Raw genomic sequence first — 17054 nt, forward strand, 5'->3', positions numbered from 1 at the left:
ATTCCCAAACCGGATCCTCTCCCTAATCCGGAGAGAAAGCTCCCGAACGCCTCCGAAGCCCCGGGGTGCCGGACCCAGGCCCCGTGGCCGATGGAAGAGAAGCCGAGGAGAAAGGGAGGGGAGGGGCAGCGAGGAGCTCGCGGCAGAGGGAACAGCAGATTGCGCGGAGCCAATGGAAACCGCAGGACGAGGTGGCACCAAATTCCCTTCGGCCAATGACGCGCCAGAGTCTACAGAAGCCCATTAGCATTTCCCCAGGGGCAGGAGCTGCGGCGGCCGGGCAGCGGTGTGTCTGCAGCACCCAGTTTTTGCGTGGCCAGCCTTTAGCACGCCTTGGCTGTCTCCTCCCCTCTCCGCACAGCGAGCCAACTCTGCGCACTTTGCCCCTGTTGGCAGCGAATAAAAGGGTCTGAGGAAATACGGGACACGGTCACCCACTGCCAGCTTTAGCCTTTAAATACCCAGCCTGGAGATCCACGCACAGCGAGTCGGGTCCGGACACCCATCCAGTGCGCACGACTCTAGAAGGGTTCCCGAGCGCTGTGCTGCCCATCGCCGCGCAAAGGCGGGCTCCGCTACCGAAGTCTCCCCGCTGTTTGGGCTGTCCCGAACTCCGCTCCATAGACTCAGCCCTGGGAAAGTGATTCCAGCATCAGAGAGCCCAGATGCCAGCCCACTTGCTGCAAGAGGAGGTGAGCTTCCCAGCAGTGGCCCCCAGACCGCGGGGTTCGCCGGCGCTGGCCAGGCTTCTAGGTGACTCGGTGGAGGAGTTGAGATCCCGGTGGAGGAGTTGAGATCCCCGCGGAGGACATAACCATCTTTTGAGAGTTGTACTGCCTTCATTTGTTGGGAATGTGAATTGTAATTTGGGGAATTGGTTCCCGAACTTTTTTTTCTTAAGCTTTAAAGAAAAATTGGGTTGTGCTGGTACCTTTACGTAGATATGCCTGCCAGTTTCCCTTTGTGTGTTCCTAAGGGTGCAAGTGTTTTACTCCTTCCCATCGCCCCTTCACCATGAGGTTTCACGCCCTCCGCAATCTATCTACCCAGTTCCTGGGGGCTTCCTTTTCTTCCATTCAGGGTAGACCCCACCTTCAGTTAACCTGGGTATTGGGGCAGGGTCTGCGCCAATTCTCTGCCCTTCTCCCAGCTTGATGAGAGAGCGAAGTGGCCTCTACCTCCACGTGTAGTCGTCTCTCTCCTGACTCTCCGCTTCCCATCCCTTCCAGATGTCTAGCTCCTATACCACCACCACCACCATCACAGCATCTCCCTCCAGGATCCTGCAAAATGGAGACGGCAAGTTGGAGAAGACACCCCTATACTTGGAAGACGACATCCGCCCTGAAATAAAAGATGATATCTATGACCCGACCTACAAGGACAAGGAGGGCCCAAAACCCAAGAATGAGTATGTTTGGAGGAACATCATCCTTATGTCTCTGCTACACTTGGGAGCCCTGTATGGGATCATACTGGTCCCCACCTCCCAGGTCTACACCTGGCTCTGGGGTAAGAGTTTTTTTTGTCCTCGTGACCCAGTACCCCAAGTTCTCTCCACTCTTTAATAAGGTAGGAGCTTACATGGAACAGAGGCGCCAGCCCCTCCTGGGCTTAGATTTTCCCAGCCATTTCTCTTTGGTCACCTGAGAGGCTGAGTGGGTTGGGAACAGCCTAGGAAGCCTGGGAAGCAGGAGTGTCAATGCTGAGGGTCCTTTCATATCGGTGTTGGGGAGGGAGCCCTGCGAACATGCGCTGCAGGCTTTGAAGTGAGTCGACCTGCGCCAGAGAGTCCGCTTTCCCTGAAAGAGCTTTTCTGTTTTAAGCTATTTGCTTGGCTGCTTGTCCCAGCCCTGCCAGCCACAAAAGAATCAGGGCCCCTACCTGGGAGGCATGGGAGCATGGAACAAGACCGGTGGTTTCCAGGGTCATATGCTGAACACAGTCGTGGATAGCAAGAGAAATTGCTCTGGAAGAGAGTTAAAAGAGGGAGGAACAGAGAGGTGGTTACCCACAAAATTATTTTGCCCTGACCCTTGGCCTGACCAGGCTCCTGTTAGAGAGAAAGATGAAGGCTCCTGTATGACCCAAGTTAAACAGATGCAGTGCTCTGTGACTCCATGTAGGTCTCCGTGGAACTGTACACACCACTCAGTGAAATGTCCTTAGGATGAAATAATGTTGAACTGTTTCATGTCCCATTCCCCATCTAGCTGACTGCAGCCCTTCTCTGCTGATGCAGTCTCTCCTCGCCAGAACAAGCAGACTAGGCCAGAAAAGAGAGCCCTAAGCAGCCCCAGCTTGAGGCTGCTGTAATGAGGGAGCCACTTCCCAATTCTGTCCCTGACCTGCCCTTGGCTCAGCTTTTTCAGGGATCCATGGGTATGGGCTGATAGCGGGGCCCTGCCCCCTGGATACACATATGTGCTTTGCAGGCATTTTTCACCTCTGCCCCCCTAAGCCTGAGTTAGGAAGGGGAGAGCAGGGAGCTCCAAAGGCCCAGGGGCCCCCACAATGCCATTATCGGAGGGTGGGGAGCCAGAACTCTGTCCAGGATACAACGTTAGGGTTTCCAGGGCAATCTCAGGAATGGGGTGCTTGCTGGCAGCTGCACTCTCGGAGGGTATTTATGTAGAAGGGCTGGTAGGCCAAGTTTGCACTGATTCTGAAATTGGGTAGATCCCCTCTCTCTCGAGATCTCAATCTTTCCAGGTACAAACTGGGATAGCAGTACGTTTACGATTAGGAAGGTAGTGCTCCTTAGCTTCTGTGTGTGTCAGGAGGGGCTCTTCTGTCCGTGAGGGGAGGGAACCACCTGTTCTCTAGTCCCTTTGAGAACCCAGCTGAACTTCAGTTGCAGCTTGAGGAATTAAGAGCCGGGGTAAGGATTCCCCAGGGAGACTGGCCTCCTCTCTCCACCCCTCTTCCCCAGGTGAGGACTCCGCAGGTGGTTTTGTTGCCTGCAAGCCCCTTCTAGCCTCAGTGCTCCCCGCAGGCCTGGTTAAGTCCAGAGTCTGGCCAGACTGCTTCTGTTTGCTCCCCAACCTCGGCTGCTGGTGCAGGTGGCAGAATGCTATCCCTAAACCAAGGCTGTGCCTGCTGCCTTTGGGCGCCCTGCCCATGGGTGTGTGCTGTGCCTTTGGATAGAGAAACGTGGTGCACGGAGACTGGATGGTGACCTTTTTCCCTCCTGTCCCTGGGCCCTGTGGTGGGTGGCTTAGCTGATGGAATGACCATCTTAATATGGGGCTATCAGAACTCCTCTACCTTAAAGAACAAGAAAGGGGGGTGGGGTCAGAGGTCCCACCTTCAGAATTTAGGAGCTTGGCCTCACCTTCTCTTTTATCCCTAAGGACAGTGGTAAATTAGCAACTGGTTGTGATTACAGCATTTCTCATGACTGAGCAATTTAGAGAGCCTCTCAGAACGGTCCTGAGGGGCGGCTGAAGGGATGGATATCTCTGGCAACACTGAGGGCCAAGGGGCAACACTTATCTCTGTCTTAGGGCCAAAAGCTATGAAATTTTGCTTAACCATCAATTTGGACTTTAGTAGAGAATGGGTCTCCATCTGACATAAGGCCTTCTATTTGATGGGCTTAGAGGTGTTGATAGAAAAGGCACCAGAGTGCCTATTCTTTTCCTAATTCTCCTGTTAATATTAGGATCTTACGTGCTTTCTGAGTCAACTTACCAGAGTCACCTGTGGCATGAAACAAGCCCAGTAGTTCCTTTGGTTCCTAGCCACTGAGTGCTTCTGCTTTCATGTCCAAAGCCATTTTCCTTCTTCCTTGGTGACTCATGGGCTGTGGCTCAACTGTCATTTTTCCAGGTATAGACATAGGCAAATACTGCATCTGGGGTGATAATCACCACATGGTTTGAGGTTGGCAGGTTACCTGAGGTCTTAATCTCAGCGCAGAGAAAATTAGAGACAGAACTTTTACTGGGATAGACCCTGGCTCAATGGCTCTCCTCCGGATCCTAAAGGAGGACTAGGATAGGGTGGAGGAAGTTAGGGTATGGAGAGTACCAGGGCTGTTTGGGAAACTGCTATCTATGGCTGGAGAACACAGGACAATTTGTTACAGTGTGTGGTGTCTCCAACTGCAACTAAATTCTATGGCCACTGAGGATCCATTGTTTCTAGCTGTTTCCCTAGGAATGAAACTGTCAACAGTCACTGCTCTACCAGTCTACCAGGGCCTTAGCCCCTGCCTCCTAGAGCTACTGAACAGAGGCTGATGGGTATACCCAGCAACCTGCTCCCCAGTTAGTGCTTATAGCTGGCACCTCCTGAGTTGGCAGGCCTCCAGGAAGGTGAGGGAAGACAGTGTTGGGGTGCTCCACTGACAGCACTGAGCATCTCCCACTATCGTCTAGAATTAACCTTGCCAGAGAGAGAATGGGCTGACAGAGGGACATGGCAAAGGAGAGACACAGGAACTGTGTGCGTATCATGGGGAGGTGAACAATCTAGTGGGAATATGAACTGCTTGTTGACAAAAAACCTAGTTTCTAACTGGCTCCATTTCATACTAGCCTTGTGACCACAGATAAACACAACCTCTCTGAGCGTCTTTTTCTTCAACTGCAAAGTGAGGATATTAAAGCCCATTCAAGGTGTCCAGTGAATCAGAGAATATAAAATTCTTGGCTATTAAATTCTTGCCTATTAAAACCTAAAAATGCTTTTGTACCAGTTGGGAAAGAGCCTATTTCTGAGCTCCCCGAGTATCCCTTAGAACCCCAGAGTCCCTCGAGTTGGTGAGAGCCCAGACCATACTGGCTGATAGATATTTTAAGACCGCCCTTGGTTCTAAGCTCTGCAGGAGTAGTCTGTGGTCCTTAACACCTTGGGGAAGCTAACTGAAGGTCAAAGGAGATGGGACCTGGGATAATGTCCCTCATGACTGGGAATGCCACGTGGTTGGGTAGTGCGAGCTCCCTTCTCTGTCCTGCCTTTCTGAAGTTCCTGGGACTCCTTAGCTTATTCCAATTCCTAGGTCAAGAGGATGGGAGGGGATGGCATTTTTCAAGTGGTAAAATTGAGGAGACCTAGGAGACCGAAGTGTCCCTGAAGTTGAGGGAAAAGCAGATCCACACCCGAAGTCTCAGAAGACACAGATTCAGACATCCAGAGAATACCACATTTCCCCAGATTAGTAACCCCCACCCTTCCCCATTGTCTCCTCCTGGCAGCGCTTTTCTACTATGTGGTCAGTGCCCTGGGCATAACAGCCGGAGCTCATCGCCTGTGGAGTCACCGAACTTACAAAGCGCGGCTGCCCCTGCGGTTCTTCCTGATTGTCGCCAATACGATGGCATTCCAGGTAAGAAGCCGGCCCCGCTCTGCTCCTTCTCCCACTCTATTGATCAGGGGTAGAATGGAGATCAGCACGTGAAGAGGAGCCACACCTGGACAACCATTTCACTCCTCTCTCTCCTCAAGGTCACCTCAAGTTCAGGCCCAGTCCTTAAGTCCATAAGGCATGAGCTTGCTTCTGAGTCACTGGAAAAGGGGCATAGGAAATACTCCTCTGCATGGGATTATATTTTATCCTAAGGTCCCTCTGTTGTCACACAGTCTGGCTGTTGGGGCCCTTCATCCTTAAAGGCCACAATGCACATGCCAGGAACTGACGCTGGTTTCCTGGGCGGACAGTAGACAATAGACTTACCATTTTAGGACTCCACCAGGATGGGATTGAAGTGGGTGTTTCACAGACTCTGCTGTTTTCAGGTCATAAGAGCCAACACTTTATAGTGCTATGTGCCTGGCACTATTCTAAGCACTTGACATAGATTATCTCATTAAATTCTCACAACAGTCTTAGGAGGTAGGTACTATTATTATCCTCGTTTTACAGATGAGAAAACTGTGTCATTGAGAGGTTAGGGAGACCAACATTATGGTTCCATCTTGGGCTGCCAGGCTGGCTAAGTCAAATATTGAGGTTCGTTGAGGCAGAAAATTTAGAGCAGAGACGGAGTGAAGGAGATTGGGGAAAGGGAACGCAAAGCTATTGAAAGGTAGAAATGGGCAAAGGCTAGCATGTGGCATGGGGCTTAGATTGGAACAAGAGGATGGTGGGGGAAGAGGAAACCAAATTTGTCCCCTTCTTCATGGCAACATCCCAGGTACTTACCACAGTTCTATAATCACCTGTCCCATAGCACTTGAGGGCTCCTGGTATTGGGCAAAGGGAAGGAAGAGATATTGGCACATTGTTTAAGGGATGGAAAGAGTCCCAGAGGAGCGCAAAGGTCACTGGGGAATGTAGCCAAGCTAAGATTTATGTGCCTGGCCTTGTTGAGTTGTGTAAGCTGTCTCTTGCCAAGGCATCAGAATGGAGCTCCCTGTGGTTTCATCCGCTGACCAGGACCCTAGGGTGCCAGGCTGCCTGCCTCATGTTTTCCCTGCCCAGGAATTAGGCACCCTGCAAAGACCTTGTCCAACATTTCTTGCCTGAAGAATTGCAATGTTCTCTCCTAATGAAACCGTCTGAGCTCTGTGTGACCTACCTCCATCCTGCCCACCATAGAACCTTCATCAAGCAGCCAGCCCTATTCATGTGGGATTTTAAATTGCTTTTTCACTGAAACTTCAGTGGCAAGTTGGGGGAAAACAGGAGGTAATTCCATGACCCTCCTTTGGAGCTTTGACTCCTGGGTATTTTGTGAGGTTAGGTTGAGAGCCATGAGCTCTTGAAGATACTTCTCCATTGGGATTCCTCTAAGAGGGTGTCTCTCCTCAGGCCTGTATTCCTCTTCTCTATCCCTCCAGAATGATGTGTTTGAATGGTCCCGAGATCACCGCGTCCACCACAAGTTTTCAGAAACAGATGCTGATCCCCACAATGCCCGGCGTGGCTTTTTCTTCTCTCACGTGGGTTGGCTGCTTGTGCGCAAACACCCAGCTGTCAAAGAGAAGGGTGCTTTGCTAGACTTGTCTGACCTAAAGGCCGAGAAGCTGGTGATGTTCCAGAGGAGGTGAGTGAAGTGATGATAGGGCGGGACCTGGTGTTCGGGGAACCCGCTTTTTTCTCCTAGGACTTATAAACGTAAGCTGAGCAATTTACTGGGTTTATATGTTCAAAATCATAATTTAAAACCCTCATTTTTAACAGCCCACAGGTCCACAGCCACAGACTATTGTTCCTTCTGAGCTATCTTAAATAAACCAATTAAATTCAACAAAGGTGTATTGACTTAGGAAGTCATTGTTACAAAGATGATTGTGTCATAGTCCTTACCTTCAAGGAGTCTGTAGCCTCTTGGGGAGTGAAAGCGTAAGCCACTTGTCTGAGTAACTATGATACATGGCAAAATATTTTCTGTACCAATAAGGCACAAAGGGGAGGAGGGTTTTGTAGTAGGGAACATCAGGGAAGGGTTTACGAAGAAAGTAGCTTTGGAATCCACTGATGGATAGAAATTTTCACAGGTGTGGGGTGGGAGAGGGACAGTGCCAACAGAACAGAATGAACTAAAACATGAAGTACGTTGCAGCAACCGAGTCCTTTTGCTTGAAGTACACAGGGTGTGGTAGGATTAAGACTAGAGATGGAGACTGATGCCATTCTTGTCAAGTCTCAAAAGCAGATTTAGGACTTCATAGACGCTAGCAAACCATTAAACGTTTTCTGAGCAGGAATGTGGCATGGTTGTAGGTGTGCTTTCGAAAGGTCACTCTTGTAACAGGTGAAAGAAACCATTACACCAAAGAGGTGAGAAGCAGGGCCACACGTTAGGAGGTAGTGAGGATCCGTGCTAGGGCAGCAACGGCAGGAATGGAAAGAGCTGGATGCAGGGAATACCGATGACAGAGGAGCATAAGGCTTGACTGCCGAAGAGACATAGGAAATCAAGTCAACGGCCTAGGCTACCCTGAAGAGAATGACGAATGTGACAGGGCCTCCAGAGGGACAGACACCTGCAGGCATTGTGGACACTGAGGGTGCCTCTCTGAGGGAAAAGAAGAGGAAGGGTTAGAGTATGGCTGGCAGGAAATGGAGGCAAGACACTAAATGTAAACTCTGTAAAGAGCACCGACAGGAAAGAGAAAGCCCAAAGACAGAATGGAAAACGTCCTGAGCAGAACTCGGTGTATTTGTTTGTAATTTGGACCTCGCCTATTTTACCCACGTGGTATTATGCTGAAGTAAAAAAAAGAGCAATGGAGTTAGTCAGGAGACCAGCAGGCCAATCCTTGCTCCACTGGTTCCTAGCAGTGCAATCCTAGAAGTCATTTAACCCTTCATCATCTCATCTAAAAAGTGAAGTAATAACATTACATTCTCACAAGGTTCCCCCCATTCCCTCTTGCTCTGTTTTCTGCCACATTGTACTCACAATTTAGAAGGAAAGAGACAGCCCAGTGATAATGGAAATCAGGTGAGTCTAAGAGTCCTTTGCTGACGTGGCATGTGATCTCTCCCTGTAGGTATTACAAGCCTGCTGTCTTGTTCATGTGCTTCATCCTGCCCACACTTGTGCCCTGGTATTTCTGGGGTGAAACTTTTCGACACAGCTTGTACGTTGCCACTTTCTTACGTTATGCCATTGTGCTCAATGCCACCTGGCTGGTGAACAGCGCTGCCCACCTCTACGGACATCGCCCTTACGACAAGACCATTAACCCCCGAGAGAATGTCCTGGTTTCACTGGGAGCTATCGGTAAGTCAGCAGTCCACAGAGACCACAGCTAGGGGTCTCCTGGTTAGGGTAGTAGGCTAGGAGCAAGAAAAACCAGATTAACCTGTTTTCTGACCTCTTTTCTATCTGTTTTTCCACTCTAAAACTAAGGAGCAGTAGATCGGAAAATTCTTCAGTCAGGCACTAAATCTTATATTAAAAGGAAAGGGTAAAAAATAACAATGCTTTTGATTCCAGGTTCTAAAATAATCCCCAAATGCTATGTATAATGAGCCCTGTTTGGTTTTGCTCTTTCCAATGACCTCTGGGCTGGACTGCAGTCTTGCTTGGGGCAGGGAATGCATAAATAGAGCAATAGGGTCAGTGACCAGTAAGCCTAATGGTTTATATTTAAATATGCTCTATGGAATGGAGAATAAATACTTGTAATTCAATTCAATAAACTTGTCTTTTAGCTCCTTGCTGTATTCAGACAGGACAGACTTGAAGTGTACCTCATGCCTTACTGTTTGGTGATGCCAATAGGAAAGACATCAAAGTAACCGCTGGTGGTCCTTTCCCACCACCTACCATTCTTGCCGTCTCCTGCTTTGTTTTTCTCTCTCCTGATTTCTTCTGTGCTAAGGACACCCCCTCCCTCCAACACGGCTTAGGGAACTCCCGATAAAGCAGTTAGCTTGATCACAAGTGCTTGCTTGCTGATCTAATGCTAGCTAATCATGAATTTATTTGTCTCTGTAATTTCAGTCCCAAAAGCCAGAGTCTAGGACAACAGGGTTCTATCATCTGTCTCCCTTTTTTTTTTTTTCCTGTCACTCTTCTCAGCTAAACGTAGGCCTTGACTGAGGTTTACGCAATTAGCTTAAGCCAACCTGTCCTTGGGAATTAGCTTTCCTTAAGCAAACCCAGTGGCCTCTTCTTCCTCACCAGTGCTGAGTGCTGTTGGTCATCCAGTATATCTAAGCAATCTTGCTGTTCCATGTGTGTGTGCATACTATGGCCTAATGCTCACTTCTTTTCCTTTAAAATCTTCCTTTATATTCTCAACCTTGACCATCTTTACTATCTGTACTCAAGGCACGTTTTTTCCTATCCCTTTTTAACTTTCATGCGTCTCCCCTCTCCTTTCAGGCACCTTCTCTCATTGTGCATGTTCTAACTCTGAACCATGTTGAAATAAAACACCTAGGCCATCTTAAGCAAGATTGTCATAGAAATGGAAGTTTCTGGAATGTGATTTGTCCTATACTGCAAATGGATCTATAGTGAGCTTCCTCTTTCTGACCATCAGTTCCAAGTGGCTCCCAATATCTTACTTTGCCTCAGTTATTATTTATTTCTCCATACCTGTTGCTCTCCTCCCTTATCGCCTCACCCTTTGTTCTCCTCTAGCTCCCTTTCCGGCCTTTCTAATCTCTTCTTCTTGAATTACCTCCCCCACAGTCACATGCTCATCTCTCTGCCAAAGCTGACCTCCCTTGAGCCTTTCTTGGGCTGTATCGTGCTGCCCCAGTTGCAAAGTTTTGTCCTTCTACCCATTGATCCTTCTCCCCCGCCCCCATGTGTGTCTGATTCAGTTTTAAATTTGGTAAGTACAGGCCTGGTTAGTACTTTATACACAGCCTAGAAATCCTCAGAAGCATTTACTTCGGTCTATTGAGATCTTGCTTCCAGGTGTGTCCTGTTTGGCTCAAATACATTTTTATAAAAATTATCTAAAAAAAAAAAGAAAAGAAAGAAAGAAATTAGGAATCCTCTGTCAATACCTTTCATCTTGGAATCATTCCACTCTTCTACTCAGTTCACATTGAGGGGGGTGTCACGGAGAAGACACACTTTTTGAGATGCCATGGATGGTGTGATTTATATTACAGGGCTTCCTTCACTTGCTCGTTTTTAATATCATTACTCCTCTCCTGGGTTCTTTTATCTTCAAAGGGCTCAACGTGTTCTTTTATTAGCTATTCTTCACCCAGCTTTACCCCGGCCTCATAAGGGTCAGTGTTGTTATTGTTGAATGCAGTTCAGAAAGAAAAGTCCTGCCAAGGGTTGGAGAACTCTCTGGAGTGTCCGAAGCTTTGCCCATTACAGGAATTACCATGAATCCAGAATTTCTTTGTTTTTCCTCTATCCAGCAAAGTGAATCTCAGAGATTAGAGGGAATATCTAAGCGTTTTGTTTCTGACTCCCTCAGAGCTTCTGTTTTTGTCAGCATCACTGCTGCACTAGTGTCAAAACTCAAAGAATTTGAAGTCAGAGCAGCCTACTGAACCAGTAGTGGCTGAGGAAACTCGGGCCCCTGGGCTGGGCCTCCTCTCGCCTAACGCGGCTGTTGCCGTCCAGTTCTGTTGGTCCCTTACACTCTTGGAGGTGGTACCAGTGCAGGTATACTCTTTTGTTCACCTTTGTAAGAAGCACAGCAAAAGTTCTTCATTCTGGACTCTCTCCTCTCCCCACTCTAACACATGCACATACACACAGAGCTTTGAGGATCTCAGCCCAATATTTAGTGAAGCTCGGGAATTTTCCAATCTAAAATCCATTTCCAGCGATAGCAGTTTCTCTCTAGTGAACTTGTCCTCTGAGAGAAACTGTCAGTCCTCCTCCCACAAAAGCTCCCAGAGATGGCCACGGGTGACCAGAGTCTCCTGATTTGTTTCTTAAGAGGCCGCTGAGGAGGTCTATTTGGTTCAGAGTAGAAGAGACTGGTTTCACTCATTCATTCGACAACAGCAAGTTTCTACTAGGTTTGAGGTACGCCGCTAGGTAACCAGTGTGCCAAGATCAGAAAGACAGAAATCCAGAGTAGAGCTCCATAACTTTTCTCCTTGTTTTTGTTCCAGGTGAAGGCTTCCACAACTACCACCACTCCTTTCCCTTTGACTACTCTGCCAGTGAGTATCGCTGGCACATCAACTTGACCACATTCTTCATCGANTTGGAGGAACATCATCCTTATGTCTCTGCTACACTTGGGAGCCCTGTATGGGATCATACTGGTCCCCACCTCCCAGGTCTACACCTGGCTCTGGGGTAAGAGTTTTTTTTGTCCTCGTGACCCAGTACCCCAAGTTCTCTCCACTCTTTAATAAGGTAGGAGCTTACATGGAACAGAGGCGCCAGCCCCTCCTGGGCTTAGATTTTCCCAGCCATTTCTCTTTGGTCACCTGAGAGGCTGAGTGGGTTGGGAACAGCCTAGGAAGCCTGGGAAGCAGGAGTGTCAATGCTGAGGGTCCTTTCATATCGGTGTTGGGGAGGGAGCCCTGCGAACATGCGCTGCAGGCTTTGAAGTGAGTCGACCTGCGCCAGAGAGTCCGCTTTCCCTGAAAGAGCTTTTCTGTTTTAAGCTATTTGCTTGGCTGCTTGTCCCAGCCCTGCCAGCCACAAAAGAATCAGGGCCCCTACCTGGGAGGCATGGGAGCATGGAACAAGACCGGTGGTTTCCAGGGTCATATGCTGAACACAGTCGTGGATAGCAAGAGAAATTGCTCTGGAAGAGAGTTAAAAGAGGGAGGAACAGAGAGGTGGTTACCCACAAAATTATTTTGCCCTGACCCTTGGCCTGACCAGGCTCCTGTTAGAGAGAAAGATGAAGGCTCCTGTATGACCCAAGTTAAACAGATGCAGTGCTCTGTGACTCCATGTAGGTCTCCGTGGAACTGTACACACCACTCAGTGAAATGTCCTTAGGATGAAATAATGTTGAACTGTTTCATGTCCCATTCCCCATCTAGCTGACTGCAGCCCTTCTCTGCTGATGCAGTCTCTCCTCGCCAGAACAAGCAGACTAGGCCAGAAAAGAGAGCCCTAAGCAGCCCCAGCTTGAGGCTGCTGTAATGAGGGAGCCACTTCCCAATTCTGTCCCTGACCTGCCCTTGGCTCAGCTTTTTCAGGGATCCATGGGTATGGGCTGATAGCGGGGCCCTGCCCCCTGGATACACATATGTGCTTTGCAGGCATTTTTCACCTCTGCCCCCCTAAGCCTGAGTTAGGAAGGGGAGAGCAGGGAGCTCCAAAGGCCCAGGGGCCCCCACAATGCCATTATCGGAGGGTGGGGAGCCAGAACTCTGTCCAGGATACAACGTTAGGGTTTCCAGGGCAATCTCAGGAATGGGGTGCTTGCTGGCAGCTGCACTCTCGGAGGGTATTTATGTAGAAGGGCTGGTAGGCCAAGTTTGCACTGATTCTGAAATTGGGTAGATCCCCTCTCTCTCGAGATCTCAATCTTTCCAGGTACAAACTGGGATAGCAGTACGTTTACGATTAGGAAGGTAGTGCTCCTTAGCTTCTGTGTGTGTCAGGAGGGGCTCTTCTGTCCGTGAGGGGAGGGAACCACCTGTTCTCTAGTCCCTTTGAGAACCCAGCTGAACTTCAGTTGCAGCTTGAGGAATTAAGAGCCGGGGTAAGGATTCCCCAGGGAGACTGGCCTCCTCTCTCCACCCCTCTTCCCCAGGTGAGGACTCCGCAGGTGGTTTTGTTGCCTGCAAGCCCCTTCTAGCCTCAGTGCTCCCCGCAGGCCTGGTTAAGTCCAGAGTCTGGCCAGACTGCTTCTGTTTGCTCCCCAACCTCGGCTGCTGGTGCAGGTGGCAGAATGCTATCCCTAAACCAAGGCTGTGCCTGCTGCCTTTGGGCGCCCTGCCCATGGGTGTGTGCTGTGCCTTTGGATAGAGAAACGTGGTGCACGGAGACTGGATGGTGACCTTTTTCCCTCCTGTCCCTGGGCCCTGTGGTGGGTGGCTTAGCTGATGGAATGACCATCTTAATATGGGGCTATCAGAACTCCTCTACCTTAAAGAACAAGAAAGGGGGGTGGGGTCAGAGGTCCCACCTTCAGAATTTAGGAGCTTGGCCTCACCTTCTCTTTTATCCCTAAGGACAGTGGTAAATTAGCAACTGGTTGTGATTACAGCATTTCTCATGACTGAGCAATTTAGAGAGCCTCTCAGAACGGTCCTGAGGGGCGGCTGAAGGGATGGATATCTCTGGCAACACTGAGGGCCAAGGGGCAACACTTATCTCTGTCTTAGGGCCAAAAGCTATGAAATTTTGCTTAACCATCAATTTGGACTTTAGTAGAGAATGGGTCTCCATCTGACATAAGGCCTTCTATTTGATGGGCTTAGAGGTGTTGATAGAAAAGGCACCAGAGTGCCTATTCTTTTCCTAATTCTCCTGTTAATATTAGGATCTTACGTGCTTTCTGAGTCAACTTACCAGAGTCACCTGTGGCATGAAACAAGCCCAGTAGTTCCTTTGGTTCCTAGCCACTGAGTGCTTCTGCTTTCATGTCCAAAGCCATTTTCCTTCTTCCTTGGTGACTCATGGGCTGTGGCTCAACTGTCATTTTTCCAGGTATAGACATAGGCAAATACTGCATCTGGGGTGATAATCACCACATGGTTTGAGGTTGGCAGGTTACCTGAGGTCTTAATCTCAGCGCAGAGAAAATTAGAGACAGAACTTTTACTGGGATAGACCCTGGCTCAATGGCTCTCCTCCGGATCCTAAAGGAGGACTAGGATAGGGTGGAGGAAGTTAGGGTATGGAGAGTACCAGGGCTGTTTGGGAAACTGCTATCTATGGCTGGAGAACACAGGACAATTTGTTACAGTGTGTGGTGTCTCCAACTGCAACTAAATTCTATGGCCACTGAGGATCCATTGTTTCTAGCTGTTTCCCTAGGAATGAAACTGTCAACAGTCACTGCTCTACCAGTCTACCAGGGCCTTAGCCCCTGCCTCCTAGAGCTACTGAACAGAGGCTGATGGGTATACCCAGCAACCTGCTCCCCAGTTAGTGCTTATAGCTGGCACCTCCTGAGTTGGCAGGCCTCCAGGAAGGTGAGGGAAGACAGTGTTGGGGTGCTCCACTGACAGCACTGAGCATCTCCCACTATCGTCTAGAATTAACCTTGCCAGAGAGAGAATGGGCTGACAGAGGGACATGGCAAAGGAGAGACACAGGAACTGTGTGCGTATCATGGGGAGGTGAACAATCTAGTGGGAATATGAACTGCTTGTTGACAAAAAACCTAGTTTCTAACTGGCTCCATTTCATACTAGCCTTGTGACCACAGATAAACACAACCTCTCTGAGCGTCTTTTTCTTCAACTGCAAAGTGAGGATATTAAAGCCCATTCAAGGTGTCCAGTGAATCAGAGAATATAAAATTCTTGGCTATTAAATTCTTGCCTATTAAAACCTAAAAATGCTTTTGTACCAGTTGGGAAAGAGCCTATTTCTGAGCTCCCCGAGTATCCCTTAGAACCCCAGAGTCCCTCGAGTTGGTGAGAGCCCAGACCATACTGGCTGATAGATATTTTAAGACCGCCCTTGGTTCTAAGCTCTGCAGGAGTAGTCTGTGGTCCTTAACACCTTGGGGAAGCTAACTGAAGGTCAAAGGAGATGGGACCTGGGATAATGTCCCTCATGACTGGGAATGCCACGTGGTTGGGTAGTGCGAGCTCCCTTCTCTGTCCTGCCTTTCTGAAGTTCCTGGGACTCCTTAGCTTATTCCAATTCCTAGGTCAAGAGGATGGGAGGGGATGGCATTTTTCAAGTGGTAAAATTGAGGAGACCTAGGAGACCGAAGTGTCCCTGAAGTTGAGGGAAAAGCAGATCCACACCCGAAGTCTCAGAAGACACAGATTCAGACATCCAGAGAATACCACATTTCCCCAGATTAGTAACCCCCACCCTTCCCCATTGTCTCCTCCTGGCAGCGCTTTTCTACTATGTGGTCAGTGCCCTGGGCATAACAGCCGGAGCTCATCGCCTGTGGAGTCACCGAACTTACAAAGCGCGGCTGCCCCTGCGGTTCTTCCTGATTGTCGCCAATACGATGGCATTCCAGGTAAGAAGCCGGCCCCGCTCTGCTCCTTCTCCCACTCTATTGATCAGGGGTAGAATGGAGATCAGCACGTGAAGAGGAGCCACACCTGGACAACCATTTCACTCCTCTCTCTCCTCAAGGTCACCTCAAGTTCAGGCCCAGTCCTTAAGTCCATAAGGCATGAGCTTGCTTCTGAGTCACTGGAAAAGGGGCATAGGAAATACTCCTCTGCATGGGATTATATTTTATCCTAAGGTCCCTCTGTTGTCACACAGTCTGGCTGTTGGGGCCCTTCATCCTTAAAGGCCACAATGCACATGCCAGGAACTGACGCTGGTTTCCTGGGCGGACAGTAGACAATAGACTTACCATTTTAGGACTCCACCAGGATGGGATTGAAGTGGGTGTTTCACAGACTCTGCTGTTTTCAGGTCATAAGAGCCAACACTTTATAGTGCTATGTGCCTGGCACTATTCTAAGCACTTGACATAGATTATCTCATTAAATTCTCACAACAGTCTTAGGAGGTAGGTACTATTATTATCCTCGTTTTACAGATGAGAAAACTGTGTCATTGAGAGGTTAGGGAGACCAACATTATGGTTCCATCTTGGGCTGCCAGGCTGGCTAAGTCAAATATTGAGGTTCGTTGAGGCAGAAAATTTAGAGCAGAGACGGAGTGAAGGAGATTGGGGAAAGGGAACGCAAAGCTATTGAAAGGTAGAAATGGGCAAAGGCTAGCATGTGGCATGGGGCTTAGATTGGAACAAGAGGATGGTGGGGGAAGAGGAAACCAAATTTGTCCCCTTCTTCATGGCAACATCCCAGGTACTTACCACAGTTCTATAATCACCTGTCCCATAGCACTTGAGGGCTCCTGGTATTGGGCAAAGGGAAGGAAGAGATATTGGCACATTGTTTAAGGGATGGAAAGAGTCCCAGAGGAGCGCAAAGGTCACTGGGGAATGTAGCCAAGCTAAGATTTATGTGCCTGGCCTTGTTGAGTTGTGTAAGCTGTCTCTTGCCAAGGCATCAGAATGGAGCTCCCTGTGGTTTCATCCGCTGACCAGGACCCTAGGGTGCCAGGCTGCCTGCCTCATGTTTTCCCTGCCCAGGAATTAGGCACCCTGCAAAGACCTTGTCCAACATTTCTTGCCTGAAGAATTGCAATGTTCTCTCCTAATGAAACCGTCTGAGCTCTGTGTGACCTACCTCCATCCTGCCCACCATAGAACCTTCATCAAGCAGCCAGCCCTATTCATGTGGGATTTTAAATTGCTTTTTCACTGAAACTTCAGTGGCAAGTTGGGGGAAAACAGGAGGTAATTCCATGACCCTCCTTTGGAGCTTTGACTCCTGGGTATTTTGTGAGGTTAGGTTGAGAGCCATGAGCTCTTGAAGATACTTCTCCATTGGGATTCCTCTAAGAGGGTGTCTCTCCTCAGGCCTGTATTCCTCTTCTCTATCCCTCCAGAATGATGTGTTTGAATGGTCCCGAGATCACCGCGTCCACCACAAGTTTTCAGAAACAGATGCTGATCCCCACAATGCCCGGCGTGGCTTT

General features: G+C 49.0%; 1 protein-coding gene across 2 annotated transcripts in view; it reads left to right on the forward strand.

Moving 5' to 3' along the window:
- Window positions 1-254: 254 nt before the first annotated feature.
- Window positions 255-17054, forward strand: part of SCD (stearoyl-CoA desaturase) — a 21526-nt gene continuing 4726 nt past the window's right edge. The window contains exons 1-6 of one of the 2 annotated variants that reach the window (XM_019636496.1): window positions 255-692; window positions 1230-1512; window positions 5202-5332; window positions 6787-6992; window positions 8446-8678; window positions 11501-11582. In XM_019636496.1, the coding sequence (XP_019492041.1) occupies window positions 666-692; window positions 1230-1512; window positions 5202-5332; window positions 6787-6992; window positions 8446-8678; window positions 11501-11582 (962 nt within the window). In that variant the 5' untranslated portion in view covers window positions 255-665. The remainder of the gene's footprint in view (window positions 693-1229; window positions 1513-5201; window positions 5333-6786; window positions 6993-8445; window positions 8679-11500; window positions 11583-17054) is intronic. The other variant, XM_019636497.1, reaches the window with a different exon arrangement.

Source organism: Hipposideros armiger, unplaced genomic scaffold (genome assembly GCF_001890085.2).
Source record: "Hipposideros armiger isolate ML-2016 unplaced genomic scaffold, ASM189008v1 scaffold_28, whole genome shotgun sequence".
Lineage (NCBI taxonomy): Eukaryota > Metazoa > Chordata > Mammalia > Chiroptera > Hipposideridae > Hipposideros > Hipposideros armiger.